The sequence below is a fragment of the Neolamprologus multifasciatus genome, chromosome 3, assembly GCF_963576455.1.
Source record: "Neolamprologus multifasciatus chromosome 3, fNeoMul1.2, whole genome shotgun sequence".
NCBI lineage: Eukaryota > Metazoa > Chordata > Actinopteri > Cichliformes > Cichlidae > Neolamprologus > Neolamprologus multifasciatus.
The window spans coordinates 19,772,904-19,787,445 of NC_140441.1; the positions used below are offsets into that span (position 1 = coordinate 19,772,904).

Here is a 14,542-nt window from a genome sequence, read left to right on the forward strand (position 1 = left end):
TGGTCATATTATTTTATAGTAATCTACTGAGCTTCTGTGTTTTATTAAAGCTGGCCTCTTATAGCTGGTGGTAATGTTTCGGGTGCTGAAACATATGACTTTCCCACCTTGTATGATACTGTATGAAGTCCAAAGGGAAGCAGAGCTCAGTCTCAGACTTAATAGAATCTATATACTGGTGTGATTACACTTGTGGGGTTATTCTGTTAAAACTTAGCAGTCTGGAGTTTTGACTGTATTCTTTTGGGGTGGGGGGCAGCCTGTAGATGTGACGGACCCCCCACGTCTCCGTGCGCGCGCACGTAGACACGCGCAGCAACGACGTCACACGGTGGGAATGCAGTGAGGATCTGCGGCCGCCGCTGCTGCTGCTAAAGGCCTCTGGATCCGGGACAAAGTAGGTTAGCCACGCCGAAGCAGAAGGAAAGTTTCTCCGGGACAACTTTCCCCGGCCTGGGAGCGTTTGGATGGAGGCGTAGGTCGTGTTGGTGTGGCTCATTTCACACGGTATGTGTCGTGGTGCGTTTTGGCTGGCTGCTTTGTTTCCTGTTCGGCTGAAGTTAGCCCGAGGGAGAGGCACGAGCTTTGCTCGAGTTCAAAACAGGCTAGCAAACAAGTAAACAAGGCTGTTACTAAAGTTAATCACGGCCGGTTAGCCCCGGTTTGGAGCGCTTAAAATGCTGTGTGTTTTTACATGTGTGGGGTACGGAGGACAGTTTTGGACGAGCAGCTGAGCAGTTTGTCTTTCACGAGAGAAGAAAAATGTTAGTGAGCGCAGAAAAGCAGAACAAACATGTCGCTCGTGTATCTGTGATGCGCCTGCTTGTTTCCTCACTATCCTGCTGTGTTTCTGGATTTTTAGATGACACCGAGGGAGAGAGGAGGCTCTCTGTAACGGTACTGTGAAAGGTAGGAGACGATCTGATGCTGTTCGTGTTATATAGCACAAAATAAAATGTATACATATTTACAAAAAATGTTTCCCGGTATGACTTCAGTCATTTTGTCTTCCTGTTACTCCGTTTAGCACAGATCGCCACCTTTTCAGGCGACACTGTGTCAGATGAGTTAACGCAAACAGCAGCGAGCTTCAGAATAAAAGCGTAAATGTTACTAAATAACGACCTGTTATTAAAATTAGAAATAAATAACAGATTAAATTTAATCTGTTATTCTTTTAATATTGTGTGTTACTAAAGTGCTTCCAGTGCATTTCATTTCGATTTTCCAAAAATCCCGGATGTCCTGTACCTCTGTTCCCGTTTCCTTCATGCTTCTTGCTGCAGTCAGCATCAACTTTGACATTTCACGGGTTGCTGCGCCTCCCGTACAGCCCAGCTCAGCTCACACACTTAGCTTTGTGTTTCACTCCACATGAAGAGGTAACAAGACGGTCTAAGTGATATAACAGATGGGATTAATTTCCTGTTCTGGATCCTGGGATTTGAGTGTGTGCTCATCCGGATTCAGACAGGGGGTGTTAAAACGGGTCGTCAGTGGAGGTGTTGGGTCACTCTTTCTTCCACGTGGTCAGTGTGTATTATCATGTAAAGTCCATCCTGACATTGTGTGGTTTATTGATAAATGACTCCAAATCTTAATATAATGAAGGTATAGGGGAGGGGGAAAAGCTTAAATCTAATGTTTGGGAATTGTTTTTCTGTGTGACTACCTCATCTTCTCATCCGTCAGTATAATCCTCTTATGATGGCCACACGACCCACATACAATCAGTCTGAGTGGGCTATTAATTTCTCCACTCTGACAGTACGTAGCTGTGATTCGCTGTGCCTCTCAGTCCAGTTTAGCTTTGTGTCTATAGCTTGCATTCATATGTGCTGGCTCTTGGTTTATGTTGTCTGGAGAGTTTGATGAGTCAGCTATATTTGTATTCTGTAAAATGATGAAAGCGCAGACACCAAAGTGATGGCCTGAAATCTGTCTGGCCTCAGTGTTATTACAGCCATATTTGCTCAAAAATACACAATACAGATAACAGTAAAACATGTCAGATGTTTTTTTTCTTATGTAACAGGAGCGGCTTTACGCCCCTCACGTGCAGGTCAGCACTTTTTCAGCTCAGCTGTGAGCTTGTCCTGAGAATACATAGTATATTGTTATGAGCCAGGTGTTTATGCGTATACAGATACATATCACGGTACAACATTTCCTGCCACGTTTTTGTCCCAGCTTCATTTGGAAATAAATGATACTGGTGTGTAAACATGAAAAGACAATAACTATTGTGGCGGATAAACAGATGCAGATTTGCACCTGTTTATGTCACTGTACATCTGTGTGTGTGAACGGGTGTGCTGGCGATCTTTTCCGTCACCGTTTGTGTCGTGAAACGCACAAAAACACACTCGCACATGTTTTCAGGCGTGTGCGATCCTGCTGGAAATCCCCGAGCCCTGCAGTCCAGCTTCTCTCTTCCTGCTCTTCAACCAGAAGCCCATTGTTCAAGCCGTGTGTGCCCGTTGCCATAGGAAACAAAGTCTGAAGCATCCCTTAGTTTCCATTGGTTACCTCTGGCATAAATGCGCAAAACAGCCACAGCTGAGCTCAAATACACAAATTAAGCCTAAAAGCATGAAAAATAAACCAGGAGGTTAAAGTCAATTTTCTTATTATTGTTACAGGTTAAAAGCACGTATCAGTCATATTGTATTAATGAACTTTTATGTACAGAAAAATGTGACATAAATGTTTGCATCACCTCAGACACCTGCCATGTCCGGTCCCACCTGGCTGCCACCGAGGACTCTGGACAGCCCAGAGCGAGCCGCCCCCCAGATGTCCCACTCTGCTGGTGGAGCAATCTATCGAGCCCCTATGAAGAAGGGCACGCCCGATTTCAGACCAAAATATGGTCCTTACGATCAGAATGGAGGAGGAGGGATGGCCAACAGGTACATGGCAACTGGGCCCACAGGTAAGAAGGCTACTCGGCACGCGCTGTATCATCCTGAAAGCATCTGAAACTCAACTCACTGATGTTTTTATGTTACAATCAGGAGAAAGGAGCTGTAAAATCATAAAACTCTATAAACTCTGCATGATATCCATCCTCTGCTACTGATGTGCAGATGTTAGGCTGAATAATCATCCCTTCCTGTAGCAGTTATATTTAGGAAGGCTCTAGCAGTCGGAGTTCACAAATAAAGTCTGTGTTTAAGTCTTTTTAGTATTAAATGTTTCTGCTGACCTCTGAAATACACCGAGTGTGTGGCTGTGACGCTGTTTTCTTCTATCCTTTTTACATGGTGTCATATCACATCGTCAGAGTTTTAGAAGTGGAGATTGTGGTCGAAGCAAGGTCTTTTAATTTGAAAATTTACCAGATTCTTTATCGTGTTCCTGTGTCTGATGTCTTTCTCCCAGCGATGTCCTTTTTTTCTTTTCTTTCCCCAACCGATCGTAGAAGATGGCTGTCCCTCCCTGAGCCTGGCTCTGACGGAGGTTGCTTCCTGTTAAAAGGACGTTTTTCCTTCCCACTGTCGCCAGTTGCTTCCTCATTAGGGGTTTGATTGTAGGGTCTTTACCTTAAAGAATGAAGCGCCTTGAGGTGACTCCTCCCTGTATCTTTTGCCTCCATTTAAAAAAAGGAAGCCATGGTATTCTTAAGTGATACAGAGGAGAGATCCACTTTGGGGACACTCCTGAAACACTGGTGTATTTCAGGGGTAAAACAATGAGAATATTTAGAAGTAAGTGACTAAAAGTCTGATAGAAACAAATCGGATGTGGCTATGCTGGAATACTGACTCTTCACTTTTTTGATTTTTGTTTAATTGGAAACAGATTCAGGACTGTAGCGTTTCTTACTCATATTAGAATCATGACTGAAAGATCTCTCGTGGTTAATGTGGGTAGAACGAGTGTTTCAGCAACCAGCGATGCATCGCATGAATGTCAGAGCGAATCTTTTTAGTGAAGATCTGCTTTGTGATGTTGTGCTTTAAAAAAATTGTTGTCAAAGACAGTTTTGGATTCATTTCCAATATCTGTTCTCTAAAACATTAGGTGGACCCATGCATCATTCATCTGGTGATCACTATTACCCGTCTCCACACGGTCCTAAAGAAGACCGCAGTTGGAGCCCTCACATGGACAGCTACGAGATGATGGTGAGTGGACATGTCAGTAGCTTTGCCTACAAGAAACTAAAGATTTGAAGGGTTTCAGAACCAGCTGACATGTTTCTTATGCTGTTCTGGTGTTAGCATCGTGGCCCAGAGAAGCCAGCAAACTACCACTCCAAAATCGATGCTGAAATTGACTCCCTCACCAGTATGTTGGCTGATCTGGACAGCCACCCGCAGGACTCCAGCACTCAAGTACGGCAAGCTTGATTAGCTCAAAATGATTTACATGTACTTAATTGATAAATTAAACAATGAATAATGTTGATATCTCTCTTTATTTGCCTGTTTATTAATTCTCCGCCTCCCCACAGCTCTATGACAACGTGCCTTACAACAAATACCTCTCAGCGGATCACTACAAGCCTGCACACCAGAGCGCTGCCCCTCCTCAGGGTCGCCCATCCATGAGCTACAACCCTCATCCCCAGAGCCAATACCACCCAGCACCTCCCTACCCCAATGAGCATCAGACACCTCAGTACTCCACCTCCCACCAGCAGGACTACTACACCACTTCTACCCCTAAACCTTACCCTCAGCCCGTCCCAGCCTCCTACACCACAGCGTCCACTCCTACGGGGCCCAGGTTCAGCGTCCAGGTCAAGACAGCGCAGCCAGTCACCTACTCTCAGACAGGGAGGCAGGCTGAACAGGCATACACTCCGCCTCCTCCTCGCCAGCACGTGTCACGACCCCCGCCCCAGACTCAAACCGCTCCCCAGGGCTGGTACCCTCCACATCCCGGCTCACAGGTTCAGGAGATGCACTCTGAGGGGGGGTATAAGGGGAGCGGCTCAGGGTCTGGAGGAAGAGTTAACCAGCTTCCTGTGTCTAAGAGAGCGATGGAAAATCAGACCGGGCCAGCAGCCGCACAGGGTCCAGGTTATCAGTCGAGCAAGGTAGAAACACAACTTCTATTTTTTTCATACAACAAACACAAATTTATTTGTAGTCCAGGTGTTCTGAAAAATCAAACTTTGTGTGATTTATGTGTCCTCTTTCCTCCAGCAGGGGGCAGCAACGACCAGGCCTGAGGAAGAGCTGGATCGGCTCACCAAGAAGCTGGTGTATGATATGAACCACCCGCCTGCTGAGGACTATTTTGGTATCAGTTGTTACTAGTGGCACATCACAGGAATAAATAATAATTTAAGAGGAAAGCTCATCTTAATGACTTTTTTCTTGTCTGTTTCCACGTCGACCTTCAGGTCGCTGCGCCCGCTGCGGAGACAACGTGGTCGGCGATGGCAGCGGCTGCATCGCCATGGAGCAGGTTTTCCACGTGGAGTGTTTCACGTGTATCACCTGCCACGCACGTCTGCGAGGGCAACCCTTCTACGCTCTCGACAAGAAGAGTTACTGCGAGAGCTGTTACATCGTACGTGAATGAGCTGTTTTCATATTTCCTCAAACCAGACAGATTTGCTCTCCCTCGTCTTTCAGCGGTCCTCTCTCAACCCTGTTTTTATTTCCATCCGTTTTTCTTAAGAGCACACTAGAGCGCTGCTCAAAGTGCTCCAAACCCATTCTGGACCGCATCCTGCGAGCCATGGGGAAAGCCTACCACCCTCGCTGCTTCACGTGTGTCATTTGTAACTGCTGTTTGGACGGCGTGCCCTTCACAGTGGACGCCACGTCTCAGATACACTGCATAGAGGACTTTCACAGGTAATCGCTGAACTGTGCGAGCTAAACAGCCTTTGCAGGCTGCGACTCTGCACTGAGGCCGAGACAGAGGTGCTTAAACTAACTCTGAGCTTGGATGCTTGTTGTGTCTGACAGGAAGTACGCGCCGCGCTGCTCGGTGTGTGGGGAGCCCATCATGCCCGAGCCGGGGCAGGAGGAGACCGTCAGGATTGTAGCCCTGGACCGCAGCTTCCATGTTAATTGTTACGTTTGTGAGGTGAGCTTTCCCAATCAAGCAGATCTCTTGGCATATATCGAGGAAAAGCTTTATGAATTTCCTTTTTTCTGAGAATAAATTATTTAAAAATAAGAGGAATAAGGGATCAGTTTCAGGAAAATAGAGTAACAGGCTCAATGCCGGTGCCTTTCCAAGGCAGAAGAAAGCCTGGTTACATTAAACATTACATATAATTAACACAGTGAACTCTCTTGTGAGAATAAAGTAGTCAATAAACATCAGCATGGAGTTGCTAATCTCTAAACTGCAGGTTTAGGTGGAAACAGCTCATTGTGTTGACATAAATCAATCACAGTAATCTGGGGAATCTAAATTTGTATTTAAATGTGGACTTGCTGATCATAGCTGACGAAGAGTTCAAAACACAAAATTAGGCAGTCCTTGTGAGAGTTTATCTGAAGTGACCGGAGTGCCTCTTTTCGTCAGGAATGTGGTCTCCTGCTGTCGTCTGAAGGCGACGGTCGAGGCTGTTACCCGCTGGACGGCCACATCCTGTGCAAGAGCTGCAGCGCACGCCGCATCCAGGACCTCTCGGCCAAAATCTCCACCGACTGCTAACGAATCTCTACCTGAACCTCCTCGCTCCTGGCCTCACAGATCCACGGACAGCCGGCACATTATTGATAGCAGCTTGTTCACTCACAGTGTCGGTAGAAAATCGTTACTTTTACTTCCTCCTCACTAGTGTTCGGCTTCTCCCGCTTCATTTCCTTTACTCTTTGGTACATCGTTTGTAATGTTTAGCTCAGCGTTTGTACGACAGTGGCCTGACCTGCAGGCAGCTTGGGCTCCACTTTATCATTCATCCACTCCGGTACTGCCCACATATTCCTTGCACATGTCATTTTATTTTATTTTTAACACTTTCAAAGACAATGAAAGCACACACGGACGTTACAGATTTCAACCTGAAAATAAGGATTTTTTTCCACATAAGGGACACGTGATAATCAGGACTATGGTTTGTCTGAACCAGGCTAGAGAGTAGGCAGCGTTTTACGTCGAAATGCATATTAAAAGCACACAAAAACAACTGTGATTGTACATAACAGGTGGGTTTGAGTGAATCTGCTGCGGGTTGTTGTGGAACGCGTGTAGCCTGTAGTGCAGTGCGGTGGCGTAGCCTGATAGAGCAGGAAATGTAGACGATAAGAATGTGTAGCAGTTTGACAGCCAATAGCTTATTTTTCTTTAGAACGAGATTTGTTAGGACAGATTCTTTGTCACGCTTCTCAGCATTACAGCATCATGTTACTAGTCGCTTACTCATAACTTGTAATAAGACTCTTTTCTCTCTTTTTTTGCCATTTTTGAATGTCTACGAAACACAATCTTTGTTTGATGCTTGTTTGTTTGATACTTGACATGTTACATTGAAAATGACGGTGCAATGAAGTCAAACTCACTTTGTCTAATGGAAAACAGGGTGTGGCTCACTTACGAGGCATCCTGGTGTGCAAAAGCTCAAAGCCTCTTGTAAAGAGTTTGTTTAATGTGCCATTTGGGGAAACGTTAAAAAGGAAAAAAGCATTTAAAAGTGATAATCTGTTTGAAGGGGCAGATGACTTATGGATTATCGTTGTTAGCGAAACTTGTTTCTCGTTTGGTGTGAAGGCACCGTTAGGGGGTAATGAGTGCTGAATGGGGACCTGTTGTGCTGTAATTTTGAACTCAAGTAGAGCAGCTTTGCAATGATTCAGTCTGAAATAATCAAAAAGTTACTTTCTCGGTCTGAGCTGTTTTTGCGCCTCCCCTTCTTTTAAAACCAGCTCTCTTTTGATTGGCTGCCCCTCACAAACAAATGGTTAGACCAGCAGGTCTAATGTGCCTATGATTAAGCCTACTCTATGACATCACCTACAGTTTAGCACAGTAATTGGAAATAAAGAAGTAAAGAAAAGCATGATAGGGTCCCCTTTCTTTTGAGGTGATGACTTTGTTTATCCCCCTTAAAGATATTTTTTTTGTTTTTGATTACAAGTCTTCATTTATGGAGGCAAAGTAGTCATACTCTCTGAGCCTTTGGAGCTGCAGTATTTGTTATAATTGTGTTTAACCTCTTGTCTCTCCGTCCGCATTTTGTACGTGTTTAACTTAAAGGGCTAGAAATGTGAAAGCCTTACCTCAAGGATGTCATTCAGCTCCATAACTGTCCTGATTTGAAACTGTTTGTGTATTTGTGTATTTGTGTGAATTCTGCTTTTGTTTTGGTGACACAACACGATCACTTTAAAACGCTCCAGTCGTCGGCATCTCTTCATTTATCTCGTGATGTGCTAATCTGTTTTGTTTTTTTTAAACATTTCACAGTGCTCGCAACTCACTCAACACTCTGAATCACGCCAGCATGCGTCACGCTCCTCGGATCTTGGAGTTTTCTCTCCTTTTCAGTCACGGATTACGATCCTTGTTGTGGATTCAGTTTAAAGTGCTGAGTTGGAGCTCAGTGGTTAAAACGTTAGCAAAGAGGTGATTCTGGCATTTTAACAAACACCATCAAGTGCTGCTGATAACTAAAACAATCTTTTAAAACAACCATCAGTGCTACACCTCAGTGACTTCTCAAGTCATCACATTCACAAAATTTTCAGACAACTTGACCTTTGACCTTGAGTTTGAGGTCACAGAGATTCATCTGAAATATTCAGTTTGAAGCTCCCACGTCTCCTCGTTCTCGAGTTATCACAATCACAAACTTGGCTGAGGTCTAAAAAGTGGGCACAGGCACCAAAATTTGTGTTTGTTCCAAGCAAATAGCCACTTGAATTTTCAGACTTACCTGATTTGGTTATCATTTGCATTTGAGGAGATGGTTGCAGCTGATTTTCAGTCGCTGAATAAATTATAGAGACTTTTGCTGGATTTATGTGGTTTTGCATATATGGAAGTCAAATTTAAAACGTCTTTATTTTAGGTAAAAAGAAATAATCGTAGTGTTACATGTTGCTCCTAATGCAACTGCACAGTGCTCTGCATGTGCAGGCAGTGCCTTTTTTTTTTTTTTTTTTTAGCCGTATAAAACTAGGGCTGCACATTAAACATGCAGTTCAGTGAATTTCATGTATGTAAATCACCAGTTATCCTGACAAGTCTCTGCACAGGTTTCAGACCCAGAATCTTTTTCTTCCTGCGGGGAGACTAATGCGTAACGGTGCTGTCCAGGTATTCGTTACATTCGCCAGGTTAATCGGTGCTATCTGTGATTTATATAATGCTTTTTACATTGCAAGCTGAGCCAGTCACTCATGTTTTCAAATGGCTTTATCAAGTAACTTGTATCTATCTGTGAATGATTTCCCTCTAATGCTATCTGCTGCACTGTGTTCAAAAGTAAGGAAAAAACCAAAACACATTACCAAAAGATGATATCGACTTGCATTGTGGGAAATGTAGGATCCAGGAAAGCTGGGGTTTGATGTAGACAGAATCGGGATATCTCATCGGTACCAGCTTCACAGAAAAGCGAGAATTCAGGATTTAAAATCAGAAAATTTATTTCAGAAGTGTGTACCTGCCGATCTTGAAACATAATTTTATTAGTCTTTAAAACTTTTAAAGTATCTGCACATTTGTTATCTTACGGTAAATAATCCGGTTACCACAAAGAAAGCAAACATGCGTCGGCTGATCCGTAAAAACAAAAGATACTCCTGCTGTTAACAGGAGGTGAAAGTCTTCCAGAAGAAGTTGCGGCAGCCTGCTTTGCGCTCTCTTTGGGACAGAGAGAGGTGTCGCCTCGTCACCTCCTCCCTGCCTCGCCGCGTCTCGTTTCGTCTCGCCGCCATCAGTTCAGCCATGAACTTCAGCAAGAGCCAGTGAGTCAGATCCTAAAGGAGGACAGAAACGGAGGGGACGGGGTTCCTCAGGCACTGCGTGGAAGTTCAAACACCTGTTCCAGTACAAAATAGTTTATATATTTTAGCTCCTGATGCAGCATTTACTCACCTTGTCATTTGTGAGGTCTGCTCTCAGTGTTTCTGTCAGCATGTCGCTGTATGGAGCCGTGCTCACCCGCACCAGCAGCACAGACAAACCCAGAGCCACGAGAAGCACCTGAGAGCGAAACATCTCCGCCTCAAACCGCAGACAGAACAACTCAGCTCTTACGTTCCCGGACTCTGCTTTCAACGCTGGAGATGAGCGGTGCTGCAAAAATCCCCAAACTATAAGAAACCCTAACCAATCGGGATGTAGGAGGTGCAGGAGCTGAAGGGTATCATGATGAGCTGAGCTGATAAATAGGCACCTTCATCTTCAAATCCTCCTCATCCTCAAGCCAACAAAAGGATGTGATTGGTGGAGAGGATTGGCTGTGAGGCAGTGAGGAGGTGTGTGTGTGTGACAGAGGCTGTGAACAGACGTGTCACCGGACAGGATAAGGTCATCACTGGGCACGGTGGCGTGGACGAACCACCTCCCAAACGCATCCGACAAAAAGTGACAGAGGTGGTTTTCAGGCCAATCGGCACTCATGCTGCATTAACTTTAATGCAGTCTGGAGGTCTGGAGCGCAACATGAGCTCCGGACACCGTTCAGTGCCGCTAATAACACAGTGTGACTCAAATGTTAATGAGGCTGCCTGGACACAGCTAACCCGTCCAACACTCCCCCACCCTTCACACCATCGTCACTTTGAGTCAATGGGGAAATAAAGGAGTAGAGGAGTTAACATCTAAATGTCAACTCGCCAACAAAACGCTCGATGTAAGTGTAGTGGTGGTGGTAGAGCGGGTTCTATCGGCAAGATGCTGAGCCTGACACATCCGCTGGAGTGTCTGGTGACACTTACACTTACAGTAGAAAGTGCTTTGAGTTCTCAACTTAGAAGAAAGTTGCTATTTAAGTAACATTAAAGACTAACACAAAGAGAAATTTCAGGGTTGCCCCTAAAAGAAACACACTCCTCCTCTGTTTTGTGTGTCTTCAAATGCTTTCTCTGTGATTGAGTTTCCATCCCGCTTACTCATTTTTTCACCTCCTCTTCTCAGTAGCAGCAGGGATCCGCCCGGGCTGGGAAGATTTCTTCCCTCAAACCACAGTTTCACATCTAGATATTTGTTTAAACAAATGCTGCCCATCATTTTTGAGGTTGTGGTCCTTGTTGTCTGTATTCATGAGTCCACTGTCAGAAGAAGACGGTGAAGATGGCGTCAGTGAAAGGACACCACAAGGGAAACTAGTGCTGCAAAAACACAGTGAAATGTTCAACACTGGAAAGTCCCCATGATGCTCCACAATGAAGGAGGAAAGGCACGGCGGAGGTGGCGTCATGATTTAGGCTGCTTTGCTTTGCTTGCTCGAAGGACGGATGGAGTGCAACCACCGAGGATGTAAATGCTGTCGAGTAACGTTTATGTGAAGCTCGTGTTGCATCATAATAGGTTACATCATTTCATTAATAAACTAAGTTTGTGTTTGGTTAACTATTTCTTTGTTCTAACAGTTTTTCTTGGCAATAAATCTTATACTGTTGGAAAGTTTATTCCACCTTAAATGGTGCTACATTTGTAATGAAAATCCACTTGTGGGTTGAGCAGCACCTCCTCCTGCTGGCCACCTGCTTGGTCAGACACTGCTGTGGGATGGTGTCCCGTTCTTCACCCAATATTTGTCACTAGTCAGCCATTGCAGCTTTGTTGGTCATTCTGGCACGAACATCGATTAAATACACTAAGAGAACAAATACAAGAAATCATATAAACAAAACACAACACTGGGAATTCATAGAATCAAATTTAAAAAAACTAAACTATCCAAAAACCACTAAACACTGGGCCAGCTGACCCAGAGCCATGACAATCCCAGGCTTAACATCCTCAACTCTTTGAAAGAGTAGTCAGTGGTTGCATTGTGGGTAATGTAGGCAAATTTTGAAAAGGAGGAGAAGTGTGAAAAATACAAATGGTAATATTTCTGGTACTGCTGGATCGATTCTGACGCCTGCTTGGAGGTATAAATACTGCATTTACTCAGTTTTCTACTCTTTCAGCAGGACAGGAAGTCAGAAAAACATCAAGAACTTGGTGAAGATATGTTTTTAAGAAACGTTTAACAAAAATACTTAAATACTGATTCACAGCAAACCGACTATCAAGTCAGCTTTATTGATTGTGACTGACATGTTCACTTGATACACTGTTTCTGCCATTTAAAAAAGTCATCACATTTCTAAAAGAACTTCTCAGCAACCAGCTGGAATAAAGGAGTGCTCGAACACCGGGCCAACTAATGAAGAAAAATCATTTTCACATCTCATTTTGTAAAAAGTAAGTGACCTTTTCTGTGACTGTCCTCTCCACAGGACTCTGTCTGACTACTCAGTCTTTAATCATGACGGGACTTGACTTAAAGTAACATTTTCTGGACGTTGTTGAGTCAGAGCGGGCATCCAGCTGTGCCGCCTGGGATTAAATAGAGAGGTCTGAGATAATGAATAAGGATGCCTATGTGAGACATCTGACCCAAATGTCACATCTGGACCTGTTCTTATCAGGTGACCCTGAATCCTCCCATAGTTGTGCCACGATATTTTTAGGCTGCTGCAGCCTTCCCATGATGCAGTGTTTCTTTGTCACTCACCAAGTGTTTATACACCTTTATGCATTTAATCATGATATATTATTAAACTCTGGCTCTCTTCCACAGTGTGTCTTTAGTCTCGACTCCTTCCCCTCATCCCCAACTGGTCACAGCAGATGGCTGCTCCTCCCTGAGCCTGGTTCTGCTGTATTATTGTAGGGTCTTTACCTTACAATATAAAGCGTCTTTAGGTGACTGTTGCTGTGATTTGGCGATTTATAAATAAAATTGAGTCACCCTGAGTCAACGCCTCAGTAAATACTAATGTGGCTCACAAAAACACTAGACATGTATGACACTAGAGCCAAATATCCATCGTTACCTGGTGTCATATTTACTGAGAGTCTTACCACAGCAGGTGTTTTAACCTAATGACTGTCAGAGAGATCCGTGACATAACATCACCTATAATAATAATAATAATAACAAAACAGGTGCAGACAGAATCACCACCCATGCTGTAAAATTCTGATATTTTTAACTCACTGATGCCAGTTTTTAAAGTGACACTCAACCAGCTGACATTAAATGATCTAATACTGATGCACATTTACTATTTAGTTGCTTCCTGTGCTTGAGTTGGCAGTTTTCATCCTCTTTCTTGCTACTCTGCATGCAGATGCATTTTTAGAGGCACTCACAGAGCCTCCAGAAAACCTTCATCTATTAGGCTTTATGACGTTTATGATCAATTTCGTTATTATGTAGCGAAATCTGTTTATTCAAGCGCTTCCTGTGTGCCATGTTTTCATTTCTTCATCAAAGCTGGCAGTCAGTGACACACCCCGCTTTCAGCACTAGGTGTCGCTGTAGCATCGCGTTTTCATCCATTTTCTGACTTCAGCGAGTTTTCACGTCAAACGTGGTTCGCAGTTTACATTAAGGCCTAAAATGTGTCTTTTTGCCTCTTTTTTTTTTCTCTTTTTTAAAAGTTACTTTGAAGTGAATCATCACGGGTGTTTTTACACCGCAGACGTCCACGCCAGTGTGGGCGCCTCACAGCTTCTTACTGCACAGGTGAGTCTGAACACGACTGACACCTTTCAGGTCGACTCGGTCTGACTGTGCTCTTCATAGCGTCACGATAGCAGACTTTGCGTGGGTGACAGTCACACAACGGCTGTGTCCCATTTCAGGGTCTGCACGCTTGAAGTACGCATTTTAAGTGCGGTTACGTCACCGCCACGCGACGACGGCTGTCCCAATTCGAAGTGTACTTCAAATGCACACTACAAATGCGCCGTCGATTTCCCCAAATATCAAGCGTGGTCCGGTGCACGCTTCGTGGTCCCATATATCCCACAATTCATAGCGCGGCGGTAGGTGTGGATAATTTTGCTGCAAGAAGGGAGCGGCCGAAGAGTGAACTGTCAAAAGTAAGTACTGAATATGACGTCACTTATTCATGTGCGAATGTTTAATAACGAAGAACATTAAAACATTGCTGTTGGCCACATGCCGGCCAAGTTGTGTGACATTAGTGATGTTTGTACTTTCAGCGTTAACTTGGTTTTAAAGCCTCTACTTCTAAATATATATATAGTCGACCTTAATCTTACAGAGAATCTTGATGATTTTATGGATAATTAAAGTCAGTCATAGATAGATAGATAGATAGATAATAATCTGACAATACTATAATATTGGCCATATGATATTTACATTACCATAGTGAGATGACTTTAGTCTCATGAACAACATTAACTAATTATTATTTACTAGCTAGTCTTAAATGACTGTTCAGTACAGAAATGAAGCCCTTGAATCATGTTTTACAGTCCTGTGGTCTCAGCCTCAGATACTCAACTAATCAAAGTGATGTCATGACAAAAACTGAATGACCAACAAAACATTTTTCTCCTTCATTTATGTCAAACAAAGCTGTATGTA

General features: G+C 43.9%; 2 protein-coding genes across 7 annotated transcripts; one reads left to right on the plus strand and one right to left on the minus strand.

Moving 5' to 3' along the window:
• Positions 1-291: 291 nt before the first annotated feature.
• trip6 (thyroid hormone receptor interactor 6) lies at positions 292-8,310 on the plus strand. Of its 6 annotated transcripts, none has more exons than XM_085153775.1 (11): positions 293-764; positions 863-909; positions 2,725-2,935; positions 4,027-4,130; positions 4,227-4,340; positions 4,460-5,047; positions 5,157-5,253; positions 5,357-5,526; positions 5,638-5,816; positions 5,931-6,051; positions 6,499-8,310. In XM_085153775.1, exons 3-11 carry the CDS (start codon positions 2,734-2,736, stop codon positions 6,628-6,630), a joined length of 1,707 nt encoding a protein of 568 aa, XP_085009901.1. In that variant the 5' UTR covers positions 293-764; positions 863-909; positions 2,725-2,733; the 3' UTR covers positions 6,631-8,310. The 6 variants fall into 6 exon arrangements, with proteins under 6 accessions (XP_085009897.1, XP_085009896.1, XP_085009898.1 ...); XM_085153773.1 differs by having other exon boundaries at positions 293-507; XM_085153771.1 differs by having other exon boundaries at positions 292-764; positions 863-2,935.
• A 613-nt stretch (positions 8,311-8,923) lies between these two features.
• Positions 8,924-10,241, minus strand: sst5 (somatostatin 5). The gene is made up of 2 exons (XM_085153776.1): positions 10,018-10,241; positions 8,924-9,899 (listed from the first exon to the last, which is right to left on the minus strand). Exons 1-2 carry the CDS (start codon positions 10,138-10,140, stop codon positions 9,729-9,731), a joined length of 294 nt encoding a protein of 97 aa, XP_085009902.1. The 5' UTR covers positions 10,141-10,241; the 3' UTR covers positions 8,924-9,728.
• Positions 10,242-14,542: the final 4,301 nt, after the last annotated feature.